Raw genomic sequence first — 15,955 nt, forward strand, 5'->3', positions numbered from 1 at the left:
CCGCTGCAACAAAGAGGTATGCAATTCGTTGTTCTTTTCCCGTTATTAATTACTAACAAAACAAAGCAAAATGACTTTACTCCATGATTTTCTTAACTTGAGAACCATTTGAGAAATTTACACTTTATTTATCTGCAAGGGATTAATCTTCATTCTCCAATACACAACAAATCAAAAGTAAAAAAATAAGCATCATTGAAAGAATAAAGCAGTCATTTCAAACATAAGAAACAGGAAAGCCTATGAAAATCAAAAGTTGTGGGTAATATTATTTTGGAGGAATAAAGAGCAAGGATGCAAACATAAAACATAGAAATTAAAGTTGAAGCATAAGAATAGGAACAAATTCAAACACCACAATAAGCCTTGAGAAGATCTCTAGCTCCGTAACCTAGAGATCCGTAACCAAATCCGGATATAACATGTTTATAGTATCCAACGATGTCATAGGGCTTGAAAAGCATCGGGTGTTCTTCATCCACTAGTTCTTTTGGGGCCTCTACGATGTAACCTGGTTTTGGCGATGCAAATAACATAATGGAGAACCTATCAATGTCGCCCGCCATTTTTACTCTGTGGAAAGCAGACGATAGTTGACCATTTGTCCATGCCTGTAACAATTTACACAAAATATTTCCTTTTTTCAGCTTGTTTTGATAATATAATAAGTAATCTCAATCATGTCATTTATGTATTGGCTTGGTATGAATATGAAATAAAGTAAGTCTTTACCGAGAAACACTTACCATCAATGAATCCGCAACTAAAACGACAAAGGAATTAGGGGAAACATTGGGCTCAATCCAGTCTCCATTTTTCATCTGAACTTGCAATCCAGCTTGATCTTGTTTCACTATGGTCAGGAAGCCAGTGTCTGTGTGGCCAGTCATTCTTGGTTTATTCACATCTTCACCTTGTGGAACTTCCTTCTTGTAATTTATAAGCCGCAAAGAAAAAGAGTTTTGAGCCAAGAATTCATCAGTGTAATTTTTAAGCCCCAGACTCTCCAAAATCATCCTTTTCAGCATTTCATCCAATTCCATAAGTGACTTTGAGTAGGTATTTACCACATTGCTGACAAATTAATTTACTTATATGATTAAATTAAACATATAAAACATGTAGAAATAGTAATATAAGGTGATTGTATTTAAATTAAAAGACGTGTGATGGAATAACAATCCTGGGATTACTATTTCCCAGATAAAACAACAAAATGACAAAAATGCCATCCTCGAATACTCTTCTCCCAGGTAAAGGTTGGGCGAAAGACTAGGCGAACTTACTGCTTATAACTGCCATGGTTTAAGCTTTAGGCTCCATAGCCGGAACTCTGTTTAGGTATTAGGGACGGAAGGACGCCACTCAACACATAAGGTGAGGTTCAAGGCCTAACAAAAATGGCCAAAAAAAAAAAAAAAGGATATGTGGATGAGGAGAGGAGAGAAAGAACGCATGCATTGAGATTAATTCTGTTTGTCGGAGGTTCGAGGATCTATAAAAAGACATTTAAGGCTACGGTTATGAAGTAAGAGAAGTCCATTGTTGAGAGAAATGGTGATCTTGTCTTGCTTGCGGGGATAGAAGAAGCTTTCGGACCAAATTAAAGTCCTTTTCCTCCCATACATTACATCTATCGTGAGGCGAATGTGGTAGCATACACTCTAGCTAGTCATTGGAGTACCTGGGCCTCGTGTGAATTAGTTGGAAATGAAGATGCTTTTTTCGAATTCTCCTCCTTTGTTTGCTTATTTTCTTTTCTGCAAAGACTTTCTTAGGATTGAATCATCACGATTAGTTCCTTTAGAACCCCTTAAACTTCCTTCTTTAATTTGAAGTTACTTTTATTAGCGGAAAAAGTTCTTTAAAAAAATTAAGGTTAAAATTGAAAAATTAAAGTTCATATATCTAATGTAAAATCAAAGACATATTTTATATGATGTCTTGTACATCCAGTTATTAATCCAATGAGCCAAATATCAACCAATAAAAGTATATCCACAAAATAAATACTGATAATTCAAGTATAACTTATTCACGGATCAAACGGACCCCTAACACTACTGGAAACAGAGGTTTTTTCCGCTGAAATTTAGTCGGAAATTTGTGCTATAAAATATGATTTTCCACCTCATTTCCACCGAACAACTCATTGGGAAAACGCATGGTGGGAAACATGTTCCTATTGTAACACTAAAAAACTTCCTAATTTTTCCGTGTGAAAACACTACTGTTTAGGTTTTACCCACCGACATTCAGTGAGAAATAGCCACTGAACATTTTTCAGTAGGAAACCAATGGGAAAATAGAGATTTTTTAGTAGTATAATTACTCTAAGCTTGTTTGAATCAATTATTTAATGCAAAGGAATGAGTACTACAAATGACAAAAGGCAAGCAAGCATAATACCTATTATGAGGATTGCCATCAGGCCAAAAGGTATTGACAAAGGTTTCAACACTTTCAGGGAGGAGTAAATCAGCAGTGCGCCTAATGTCATTGAATGGTGTGTGTGGAAGTTGGTCTTGGTACCGAGCAAAGGGTTTATCTAGATATTCTCTCAGTTTGCACTCCAATGGGAATATTTCTTTTAAAGTATCAAACATGGCTTCTCCAATTTCCTTTGGGATCTTATCATATATTGCTTCAAAGCAACCATACTCTTTCAAGGCTTGGAAGACTTGAGCTTTTGTTGAGTCCCATTGTGCAGTACCTGGTTTCAAGTCTGGCTTGCAAAAATCTATGGTGGGAATCTTGGAGGCCATGGATGAATTCACTAATATAATGGATTTGATCACACTAAGCTGCCTTTAGATATATCAAATGGACCTATTCTTTACTCTTCCTTTCAAACTATATATATACTAGTCTCATGGTACGCGCTTTGCTACCTGATCATGCCAATAAGTATACACTATATACTGCCAGAATTACATATTTTTCCCACCGACATTCAGTGGAAAATTTGTGTTCTAAAACATGATTTTCTCACCTCATTCCCACCGAATCAGGTCACTGTGAAAACGCATGGTGGGAAACGGGTTCCCATTTAAACGCTGGGAAACTTCCTAATTTTTCCGTATGAAAACACTGATATTTTGATTTTTCTCACAGACATTCAGTGGGGGAATAACCACTGAACATTTTTCAGTGGAACATCAGTGGGAAAATAGAATTTCTTTTAGTAGTGATACAAGTTTTAAAAATATATATTAATAGTATTAAAGCTATGTATTTGTGTTATAAAATAAAAAGTAAAGAAAAATGTTAACTTTTCACACTAGAAGAACTAAAATTGTTCAGTGCTTATTGAAGGGATTATTTTGAATCTACCCTCACACATATGGAACCATTTTTTGCATTTTCTCTGTTCTTTTTATCATATTGATGGTATGAAAGAATTGCAACCTATAGAATTTTACTACAAAAATTCACTATTTTCCCATTGAAAAATGTTCAGTTGCTATTCCCATTGAATGTCGGTAGGAAAAATCTAAATAGTAGTGTTTTCACATGGAGAAATTAGGAAGTTTTTCAATGTTTCAATGACATGCGTTTTCCCAGTGAGCTGGTTCGGTGTGAATAAAGGGAAAACCTCTGTTTCTAATAGTGTTTTGCGCATAATTTCCGAATACCAAAATTTTAATTTTAAAATATTAAATTAATTTGATTCAATTTAGCTATGAAAATTAGCAAATTTATTCCCGAGAAGAGAAAAATAACATATATTTTGGGACGAAAGTGTAACGAAATGGATCATGCGATATATATTTAATTAATCATAAAAAGCATGATTGTTAGATGTCCAGAGTCTTGACAGTGCCCATACTCATTTAAGGCTGATCTCAGAATACATTACAGGCATCTCCATCCATGTTAAGACAAAAACTGATGCGGTGATGGGCACTAGGCCCCAATGCAGTATTTTGAGCAAGATGATTTTGTCTACATTAATAATTTTTTGTATTTTATGCTGGATAAAATATAATCGTAGAGCCTTGGCAGCGAAATCAGTAGTACTGACACTTTGAAGCCTAGGTACCTGTCATTAAACTGCGATTACGGATTCCCTCCCGCGATCGTAATATAACTGTGCTCGGAGGGGCTGGGCAAGGATCTGCTATGCAGTGAACGCGGTTCTTTCGACGATCGTGATAGTACTATTATTTTATAAAATATAGTTGTATTCTTTTTGCATTATATTAAAATTTGCTAAGTATTATATTACATGGTGAATCGGACATTTTAACAGCAATGCGACTATTAGATGACGTTTATAAAAATTACCAAAACATTATCAAACCGTACCGATAAGAAAGAGAAATCGAGATGATTGAGACAGTTTAATTTAACTAGTCTAAACTTGATGTGTAGTAAAGTAATCAAAAAATCAATATGGTATAGTTTTATAAAAATAACCGGTCGAACCGCACCATTGATACCCTACTAAAGTCTATATATTAAGACCAGCATCACAAATAGAGAAAAAAAAAAAAAAAAAAAAAAAAAAAAAAAGAATGGAGTACGATTCAGTGTTCTTGCACACAGTTTTGGCAGTAGGGATTTTAACCCTTATTAGTGTGCTAAAGAGAGCAAATGGCTGGTATTATTCATTCAAATTTTAGTTCAAAGGAATATCAAGTGCCTCCAGGTGACATGGGCTGGCCATTCATTGGCAACATGCTTTTCTTCTTCCGAAGTTTCAAATTAGGTGGTGATCTTGGCACATTTATATCTTACTTTGTTACTAGGTAAGTTTCCTGATGATATATAGATTCAGAGGCGAATTCAAAATTTTAATTCTATGGGTTCACGAATCAATTTCACATTGAACCATGATTACTCTGTTTTTTTCGGGGTCATAGTTCAGTTGTTTGGAAATCCCAATGAATTTTATACAAATAAACTCAAGTACAAGCTAAAAGTTATGGTTTCAAGTGAACTCGCATCAATGTTAGACCGTCCTAGATCTCGATCACTACAAAAGAAGCTGGAATTAGCTAAGGATTTCATCGCTAATCCGTCGCTAAATTGCTCGTAGCTAACATAATTTCTTGATAATCCGTTGCTATCCATCGCTAAATAGGATTAGCGACGGATTTTGCTTGTTTAGCTACGAAATTTGTACGTTGCTAAATCCTATCGTAGTAGACGTTCAATATTATTCATGTTTTATTTTTGTTCTGTTGTGTTAAACAAATGATTATAGGTTCGGGGCAGGAGGGATGTACAAGTCACTTATGTTCGGAAAGCCCAGCGTCATCATCACAACGCCTGAAATAGTAAGGAAAGTGTTGATGGATGACGACAATTTCGACCTTGGATTTCCTCAATATCTAAAGGACCTACTAGGACAAGAACCAGTTGGTGGAACAACAATCCAAGAAGACAGGCTTATTCGTCGATTAACAGCTCCAATAAAAAACCATGTAGTTATATACATATTTCATACTGATTTTATTTAGCTTTTATACACGAAATTCTGCGCGAAATCCTAAGCCTTGATCGAGATTCAAAGTGTAAATTTCGTATATGATTTGAAAAAACTCCTTCCAGGTTTGGTAAACGGCAATCTCCTGCTACGTTTGGTAAATATGAGTCTTAGTATATAAGAGTATATATTTTCCCTTATTTATTTATTTATTTGTGTAAAACTCTATGAATTATTAATGAAATGAAATCTTTTAAGTTTTCGATAAAATGGTTGGTGTGAATGACTCTGTCAGGACTTGCATTCTTAGGATAAGATTATTGTGGTGGCAAGGCTGACAATGTGATAACAATATGGACATATCTGAGAAAAGATCGCAATCTGACAATTATTTCTAAAATATTTTTATCTTATAGGAAAGAAGGGAGGAAGAAACCGAAAGAAAATTACGAGGTGAGAAATTAAACTCTCATCAATAAAATGAAAATTCAGTAATTAATTAAAATTAATTAACTGGATAAAGTTTCCTGCCATCTATCTATCATTCTTCACATATCATTAAAGATTCTATATTGTTTCACTTTTGGAGAATTTCTAAATCTTTTACTCATTGGTATCTTTAACACATTTTAAGTGAAACTCCATTAAAAGATTGGTGGTATATTAAATCTGAAAAGACAAATGTCCTCTACTGAGAATTTGGTGGAGACCTGATAAGATTACATTATCTTGACTGAAAATTTTTGCTTGTCATTATGTTGAACAAAAAAACAAACAGCACGTGTGGAGTAATGTTTATTGGCAGAGATAATCATGCTCCAAAAATTATATTTTTATATTGTCCCAAATTGTGTGTCGTTACTAAGTAGGCGTTTGGACATGCGATTTCATCTCATGATATGAAATTCCAAATTCCAAATAATCCAAAAAGAAATGTAAAAAGCATGATTTCAAAAATTTTAAATTTAATAATTACGCCCCCATAAGTTTATAGTTTTTAAAAAATTTCATAAGTTGGTAGACATTTTTAATAATTACTCCCACCAATCATTTACCAACCTCATTAACTTTTTTTTTTTTTTTTTTTTTTAAGTTCTAATACAAAAATAGACCATTATTTATGTTCTAATGATAAAATTGCTAAATTAAAAAGAGGATTATATTAAAAAAAATTACATTACTATTCATGTTAATTTTCTTTGTTATTGGACTAAAGTTTGATCAATTGATGTTGTATTCTTTTCTAAATTTGTTATTCAAAGTCTTCGAAGATCAATTAATTTTGCATTTTGAACTGAGGAACATGTTTGATAAGATTTTATATATCTCTAATTGGGAAAGTTTTGATAGTTTTGCGTACGACAACGTGAAAAGGCATGAAATTGAACTGAATGATTTATCGGGGTTTTATATCTCATGGTTTCAAATAATGTCCAAATTTCACCATTATTCAATGCAAGTAAAAATGTACTCCTTCCATCCATTTTTAATTGTCCCGTATACTAAAAATAATTGTCCATTTTTTACTTGTCCAATTCGTTAATTTTCGAAAATTAAGAGATAATCTATAATTTTGTTCCTCTTATACCCTTAGTATTAATTTGTTAGATTTTCCAATTCCCTTTTCCAACTCAATAACTAATAAGGTAAAATAGGAACAAAATGGTAAATTATCTTTTGGTTTTTCAAACTGAATAAGTAAAAATTGACAACTATTTTTGGTGTACAAGACAAGTAAAATTGAAGTACTCCTTCCGCGTCAAACTATCTGCCGTGGTTAATAAAACTAGGTGTCTCAAATTATTTATCGTTTTAGAAGTTCAATGTACAATTAATTACTCTTTTCTCCATTTTACCCTTAGTAGAATTTTATCATTAATGGAGATGACACATAAATAGAGTAAACATTTAATGGAGAGGTGATCCTCCCTCCGTCCCAATTTATGTGATATAGTTTGACTAGACTCGAAGTTTAAGAAATATAGGAAGACTTTTGAATCTTATGGTCTTAAATAAGCCAAAGATATTTGTGTGGTTATAAATCATTTCGTTAAGCGTAAAAGATAAAGTTTAAAATTAAATTGTTGGCAATTAAGGAAATGTATTATTCTTTTTAGGACAGATTAAAAAGAAAAGTGTATCACATAAATTGGGACAGAAGAAGTATAACATAGACATAAATAAGTGTAAAATAGTCAAATACCCATTATAATTAATATTTTTTAAGGGTGTGTAAAACAGAAACCTATAGATAAATTGAGATGGAGGGAATATGACTCATGCACGTCTCAATGTGGAATAACAATTAAGTTATAAATTCAATTAACAACATACTGCCCTTCTCCTAGAAACCATTTGCACGAGCAGTTATTTTTTAGTTATACACCGATACTTCAAATTGACATCGTAATACGTAACCAAAACCGAGAAGCAATTTCTCCCCTCTTCTAGTATTCCCCAACTGTATATTCTTAGGTAATGTAAATTGATATATGAACTATAATTACGAAGGAATTAAGAAGTACTATAAAGTACGTAGTTCAATTCCTTTTTAATCCAGTTAACTGGAATATAAAATCCCTACAAAATTCAAGAGTATAATCGTAAATAACATTAAGACGATTGGTGAGAATGATTGTCTGATATTTCCTTAATTGGCTTCTATTGATTGCTTTGTTGTTCTCTGACTAACGAAATCTTTTACAATTAGATAAGTCATCTGCGTACTGTAGTCCCACACCAATTATGGCTCTCTGTTTATTGCTGGCTTTTTCCAGTACTCATATAATGTACAAGTACAGGACAAAATCATCTCACTCAATTATATATATATATATATATATATTAGATGATGAAAGCCCGTGCTTGCACGGGCCCAACACAAAAAATAGTACGACATTTTTCTTTTTAGCCTGTCTTGAAAAGAATGATATATTTTTATGTTTAGAAATCATTTAACTTGAAACTTCCCCTTTTACCTTTAATGAAATGATTTAAATTCACAAAAATATCTATGACTTATTTTAGACCACAAGTTTCGAAAATCTTTCCTTTCTTTTTTAAACTTCGTGCCTAGTCAAACTATATTACATAAATTAGGACAGAGAGAGTACCTTTTAGTAATATAATTATGAAATTTATTATTCAATTAATTGAAAATATCAATAAATATTTTACTTAGTTCGCTTTTCCCATATATGACTTTCCTGGTTTGGTTCTCCAATTGAAAGATTTGAAATACACCTTCTCCTACCGAATTTCATGCCATCATCTCTTTCTACTCAACAATACTGAAAAGCGCTTTCATGTGTTAGCATATCTTGTAGTCTTAAATTTTTAAGTATAGACCAACTTCATCATTTTAAGAAAATATGTGTATACGTCTTGACCGTTTATATTTCGTCTTCTTGATGTTATTCCTCATTATTTGTGTGAGACGTATGTGTCTAAACTTATACCCAAAGGTATAAGTTTTAAATCTTTTGGTTTTATGACTTCTCTAGCGGTTTTTGTGTTCAATTTAAATTCTTATTTCTTTTTTCATGAATTTCTCTTCTTTAAATTTTCTCTAAGCGTACCTTTACCATTTTCTGAACTTATTATCATTATTTAAATATCCTTTTTTTTAATTGTCTCCTACTTCTTCACGTGGACCCCACCTTAATTTTTTTAATTTCTACTATTGTAGAAGAGTGGGCCCCACTTTAATTTTTTATTTTTTATTTTAACTATATTAGAAGAGTGGGTGGACGACGATCCAACCCACTCTTCTAATATAGTTGAAATATATATATATATATATATATATATATATATAGGAATCATTAAATGAGTATGGACTGAAAGACGATGCATGTTTGGCGGCATCGCTAATTGTGCCAGTCTTGTTGCAAGACGCTGATACACGTTTTGAAGTTTATGAGTTCACTACTACAAATGTGATATTTAGCTATGAAATTATTAACTACGACACAAAATTCGTCACCAATTGTTCATTTTTTGTGACGAAAATTATATTTCGTGTTAAATACATAGTCAGAAACTTTTAATGACGAAACCTGAAATTTGGTAGCAAAAATTTTGTCCACTAAAGTTTCCCACCAAAAAATAGGTTAGCGCCATTTATTGAGTAATATTAGCCACGAATATTAAATTATCAGTGACAAATTATTTCGTCGCTAATAAAGTATCCAATTTGTGACAAATCTTTTTTTGTCTTAAAATTAGTTAAATTCTGGTGACGAAAAAATTTGTCACAAAAAATATGTTGTTACAATAGCGACAAATTATAGTCTGTAGATAAATGTTGTAAGCTTTAGCCACAAAAAATTAAATTTAATTGTGACCTTTGTTTTCGTCACTAATAATATAAACAATTAGTGACGATGATTTTATTGTCTCTAATCAACCTGCGCTTTAGTGACAAAATAGATTTGTCACAAAACATGCAATATTTTAAATAGCAACGACTTAAAATTTGTAGTTGAATAATTCAACTATTTGCTATGAAAAAAATCATAGCTAAATACGAAATGTTCTTTGGCTACGATTTATAATGATTACAAGTGTAAACTGACAAAAAAAAAAATCAAGCTCTTCATAAGAAATCGATTGAGTCCATTGGTTAGTTGGCGAAGGAGAAAAATTGAGAAAAACCGACAAATTCATTTGGAGTTAATTTGTAAAAATGACAGAATCCATCGATTTTCTTAAATTATGCAAATATAAAATGCACCGTCTAGGAATACAGTCGAGGTTTGTACCGCATCAAGGAACTATTCAACCACTTGTGGTGCTTGCTTTTGGTTTTTCTTATTTATACTTTTCAACTGCATTTTTCGCAGAAAAATAATCGGTGAATTTTGTTATTTTTTTAAAAAACAAATTGCTAACCACACCGGTCAGTTATTTTTAATGAGTTGAGCGGAGCTTTGACCAAGTCGATCGGTTTATGGAATAGTAATTTTTATTTATTTTTAATAGAAAACCGATTAATTTCATTTGTTTACTGAAACAATGAATTTTGTGGTTTAATTTACTGATAGACTCGGTAAAAAAATAGTGTCCCGAAATTTGGCGCTAAATAGCTGACATTTCCTTTTAAGATTCTATTTTTTTTTTTTTTTTTTTTGCATTTTTCGCACGTGTCTTTCAATTTTGTGGTATGTAAACTGTACCGATGAAGTCGGTCAGTTTGCTTCAGGTGAAAACTACCTACTGATTCCACTTAAAGCAATTATACGAAGGTAACATCGACATGTAAGATTATACTTTGAAAAGATGCAAAATATATTGTGGATTTTTGATTACGTATTTACCACTAATGAAGAAAATTGAAATATGGGGAAATAACCCATATACCCTGCCCACACATCTAGTTGGCAGTAGGGCTGAGCATAAATACTGAAAATCGAAAAATCAGACCGAATCGAACTAAACTTTAAAAAATCAAACCGAACCGAACTAGTTTGGTTCGGTGTTCGGTGTCCACCTTCAAAAAATCGAAACTGAAATAGCCGAATCGAAGTCTGATAAAACCGAACCGAAGAACCGAATGCCTACCGAAATTTAATACATTACCCAAAAAAATTAAAATAGTCCATGCCCATTAAGTTTAAGCCCCAAAAAAATCCAATTGTAACAAGCCCTCTTTTGCTTTTGTATCCCTAATTTTCCACTTCAGTTGAGAAAATCAAAAATCCTTAACAAAGGAAGGTGACTAAGATGTGTCTTAAGGATTAATGTATGTCCTTTATGTGTTTTTTTAATTATTCTTGCGGTATGTATATAGCACCTAGTAATCCTGTATCCTGGTTATGGCTTTCTGTTCTTGTGTATCCTTTTTGTTTGATTTTGATTTCAATGTATCAGTTTTATGTTTTATTGCATTTGAGAATATGAATTAGTGTAAATGAAATCGCTTCTAATATCATATAAAAAAAAATGAATTGAAAAAACCGAAACCGAACCGAACTTCAAAAACCGAAATATAGTATTTGTAGGAGAAAGACTCAACTACATTGTATTTTTCAAACTAATCACATTTTTGCCGCAAGACATTATTTTGTCATAAATTGTGACACTATAGTATTTGTCCTAGAATTGCCTTCTAATCATTAATATAATTCATTCTTTAAATACAAATTAAATTTGTATTTTATCACAATTGTTATTGTCACCAATCATGACAATTTATAGTGACATTTTTGTTTTGTCACTAAAAATATTTTTAGTGACGACGTGATAGGTTTTAACTACATAATTATAAGCCACTTTTGTAAAAGCGAAGTTGTCACTAATTTATACATTTGGGTACGAAATATCTTTTCGTATATAATAGATTGTCTTTAGTAATGAAATTAATTTTGTTCAACTACGAAATACATATAACTTTAGAGACAATTAATGTCGTCACTAATTACACAAAGAATTAGTGACAAGATAGTTCTGCCGGCATTAATAGCCTTTTTAGTGACGAAAACATACTATCAACTACAAATTTTTATATCTATTTCTGACGAATGAGTTCGTCATAAATACTATGCACTTGGGGACTGTCACACCCTTAATCCGATAGGGTGTGATGGGCACCCGACCCTTATTTAGGGCCGAGCGAACCCGCTGACTCTCGTAACACTCATAATCATGCTGGCCCTCAAATCATGACACAGATGCATAATGAAAGTTTTTCGAAAAACAATATGCTTTTTACTTCTTTCGAATTAAACAAAATCTGTAACATATAAAACTTATAATACAATGCATAATAATACATCGGCTTACATAGCCGCTTACATAACCGACATCTTATACCCACGACACTGTGTCGCAAAGTCTCTAACACGGAACATGAAACCATAACATAATGCTCGACTTGGCGGCCTCGAGAAAATGGAGCTCGCCAATCCCGCCGGAACATCTTCGCTAATATCTTCACTCACACGGGCGTACCGCGCGCGACATGAAACGCAACGACCCCGAAGAAAAAGGTTCGGTACGGAATATGTACTTGAGTATGTAAAGCATGAAATGTAGTAAGCGGGATCATCGGAAGCAAAAATGAGTAAAAAATCATGAAACTTGCTTTCAAAAAGATTTATCGTGCATATCAAAATCATATAATCATCATGTATACATATAGCGTGTCCCGGCCCTCTAGCGAGGGTCTCGGTAGAATAAATCATCACATACATATACGTGTAACGTGCCCCGGCCCTCTGGCGAGGGACGCGGTAAGTAAAATCATATCATCATCATCATGCATATACATATATATATACCGTACCCGGCCCTCTAGTGAGGGACTCGGTGAATAGCGTGTCCCGGCCCCGCTAGCAAGGGACTCGATAAATAATAACACCATCATATACCGTGCCGCCTTTCGGGACTCGGTCGTGCATCTGACCCTTTCGGACTCGGTGAATAATCACACACACACACACACGCCGTGATTTATATATATATATATATATATATATATAATATATATATATACCGTACCGGCCACTTTCGGGACTCGGTGAACAATGCATAAGAATGTGCACGAATACGTACCCGGCCCAGGACTCGGTGAAAGACATATTAAGCTTGCACGAGCAGAGTAGTGAGAAACCGTATGCACATAAAATCATACTCACAGACTCAATGAAGTAGTCTAAATGGAATGTCATTTGAAAATCGGACCATAGTTATATCAAATGTCTTTCGGACGTTATTCGGAAACATAGCATATATCATAAACGTATTAACAAAATCATAGGGATCATAGTCATATGCCAACCCAATCCGAGTTCGCCTCGGAAGGTTACGAACATCATTCACTTTAGAACTTTCTACGAACAAATCGAAGCGATCCGAGCCTTTCTGTGAAAGTTATGGACGTTCGTAGTTTCGGAATCGTTTAGGAACAAAACTCTTTTGAAAACAAAACCTTTATGCGACTTTTGAAATTTAATTATACAAGTGATATAAGGACCATGATTTGACCACATTAAGAATACGAATATCAAGAAGCCAATAAAAATCTTAACATGCTTGGATCACCAGAATAGAATTACCTCGAGAGTCGTGTCATAACTTACTTTCAACTAAGACATGCCAGAGAAAGAAAAGTTGAGCTTTACATACCTTAGCCGCTTCCTAAGCTAATCAGAACTTACGTCTCGACTTCTCACGATCTACAATAATGTCATTAGGTATCAACCATTAGCCATAACACTTAAGAATCCAATTCCAAATTAACACTTTGTCTACAAAAATTTCGGCGATCTCCCCTATAATTCAACATCCCCGAGAATTCAACTCGGCCAAATCAACAACAACCAAATCAACAACCATACTAACAATATCCATAAGTGATTCAAAACGCATTCTAACATTAATAATTCCTTTCTACACAATTCGACAACATTTCATTTATATTCAATAAACTACATACGATCAATTCAATACCAATGTTCACATATTCGATTACTAATCCGCAACCATTCACACATGATTTAAGAACGTTCCAAGAAATTCATACAATATTCAAAACAACCCAAACAATAAGCCATTCCACCCGAAATCCTTCAACTACATTAGGAACATCAATAACGCATTTTCTTCTTCCAAACTCATGAACTATATCAACAATTCCATACGTTAGCATTATCATTTTCATCAATTCAAGCAACTATATTAAAATCACATTATGTTCTAAATCAGCCCACAACAATTACGATTCCCATTTGAGTCATCAAACCTTCATTTTCATCACATAATCCATAACAATAACAACTAAAATACCATGTAATTCAATTCATCACTCTTACTCAACACAACATATGTGCACGGCCACAACTCCCATACCATAACTTCATGAATTTCATCCGTTTCAACATAGCACAACACACACAACCATCCATAAAACATGTAGGAAAGGATAGAATCTTACCTTCTCCACCTACTTCCTCCGTCGGCTAGGATTGTTTCGCAAGAATAACGCTTCGCTTGTTCCAACAACTACTCCACGTCGACGAGGACCTTCCAATTAGTAGAAAAGCTTGGAAGAAATAATTTTTCTTGATCAATCTTGAGGGACATGTTCGGCTAGCCCCCCTCTCTTGGCCGAACTCTCTCTTCTCCTCTCTCTTCTCCATCTCTTGAATTTTCTAAGGGGAGGAATATGATGAGTTGTGCCTAATAATTCATCACTTATATATATATATATATATATATATATATATATATATATATATATATATATATATATGTAGCACATGGCCGGTCATGTGCCCTTTATTTTTCTCAATTTTTCTCCAATTTTCTAGAAATTTCCTTAAGTCACAAAAGATGAATATTAGTCTTGCTTCATGACTTGTACCCACATGTACATATACTTGGATCCCACAAATATGTAGTGTACACATGTGCCATTTCATGGCATGAAAATATTGGCTAAGTTAGGGTGGGGCCCACGGCCACTTTGGCCATTTGGGCCACTTCATGAAATATTTTGTTTCCTCTCTTAGCGCTTAATTTTTTCCTATTCCACATTTACCCTTAATGTTCCATACCACTAAAAGATGAATTTACAACTTATGCATTCTTAATAAAATTGGAAACAAATATAACCTTATCCTTAACTTTCCGCCATTAACTCGAAATATCCAAATGTACAAAATGCGAGGTATAACAGGGACAAAATGGAATTTCGTAGTTAATGCAACTTTTTATAGAGACGAAACACTAAGTTGTCTCTGTATACATTTAGCGACCCACATTTAGGGACGAATGGTTGATAAAAAAAAAATTTGTCACGGAAGGTTTTTGGTGACGAAATAAGAATCTTTAGTGACAAAAAAACTTGTCCCTGATAATCAAATTTGTTGTAGTGTTACTAATTTTTTTCTTATTGATGACTTTATCATAAACTAACAATATAAATTAACCGCATTTAGGTCAGAAATTTAAAAGAACTTAAATAATCCTTAATCTTCATCAGAATAGAAGTCCTCAATATCGTCCTTAGAAAAATATTGCCGGTTTCTTAAGACACGTCTTTTTTCAGTAGATGTTAGTTCTCTATCGGTTGATGATACTTGTTCTTCGGCCAACTTTAGTATGTAAAATCTACGACGTCCTGCCAGCATTCTATTGTTTTCTTTTCTAATCCTTTATACAGCAAGCTCGCAAGTTTCTGGACCTACTCGAGGCATGGTTATTGAGTACCTTGTTGGGATTGGAGCGTTGAGATTTCCAAGTCACAAACAAAACTTTCTGATTCAGCAAGCCGATGTGACCATTCTCGGCGTAAACCGCAATAATATTCACATTGATCTGAATATTTCACACTGCAGAAGTCATCATTACGCTCTATAACAAGGTGAAAATTTAGCTCGTCTAGTTTGAAATCACTGTTATCACTCGAAAAATTGCTATAATTTGAACTCTCATCATCACTGCTATTTGGTTCTTTTGGAAGTAGTAAAGACCAAGCTGCATTTCTACTACTCGACATTGAATACGTTGTAGTCTAATAAC

The 15,955-nt window shown here is 33.4% G+C and overlaps 2 protein-coding genes across 2 annotated transcripts; one reads left to right on the forward strand and one right to left on the reverse strand.

Annotated features, from left to right (window-relative positions):
- Positions 1-347: 347 nt before the first annotated feature.
- LOC132031784 (probable 2-oxoglutarate-dependent dioxygenase AOP1) lies at positions 348-2,789 on the reverse strand. The gene is made up of 3 exons (XM_059421691.1): positions 2,410-2,789; positions 747-1,074; positions 348-611 (listed from the first exon to the last, which is right to left on the reverse strand). The coding sequence occupies exons 1-3, from the start codon at positions 2,763-2,765 to the stop codon at positions 348-350; spliced, it is 948 nt and encodes a 315-aa protein (XP_059277674.1). The 5' UTR covers positions 2,766-2,789.
- A 1,790-nt stretch (positions 2,790-4,579) lies between these two features.
- Positions 4,580-5,695, forward strand: LOC132030226 (ent-kaurenoic acid oxidase 2-like). Its single transcript, XM_059419757.1, has 2 exons — positions 4,580-4,751; positions 5,210-5,695. The coding sequence occupies exons 1-2, from the start codon at positions 4,597-4,599 to the stop codon at positions 5,463-5,465; spliced, it is 411 nt and encodes a 136-aa protein (XP_059275740.1). The 5' UTR covers positions 4,580-4,596; the 3' UTR covers positions 5,466-5,695.
- The last annotated feature ends 10,260 nt before the right edge of the window (positions 5,696-15,955 follow it).

The sequence above is a fragment of the Lycium ferocissimum genome, chromosome 9, assembly GCF_029784015.1.
Source record: "Lycium ferocissimum isolate CSIRO_LF1 chromosome 9, AGI_CSIRO_Lferr_CH_V1, whole genome shotgun sequence".
NCBI lineage: Eukaryota > Viridiplantae > Streptophyta > Magnoliopsida > Solanales > Solanaceae > Lycium > Lycium ferocissimum.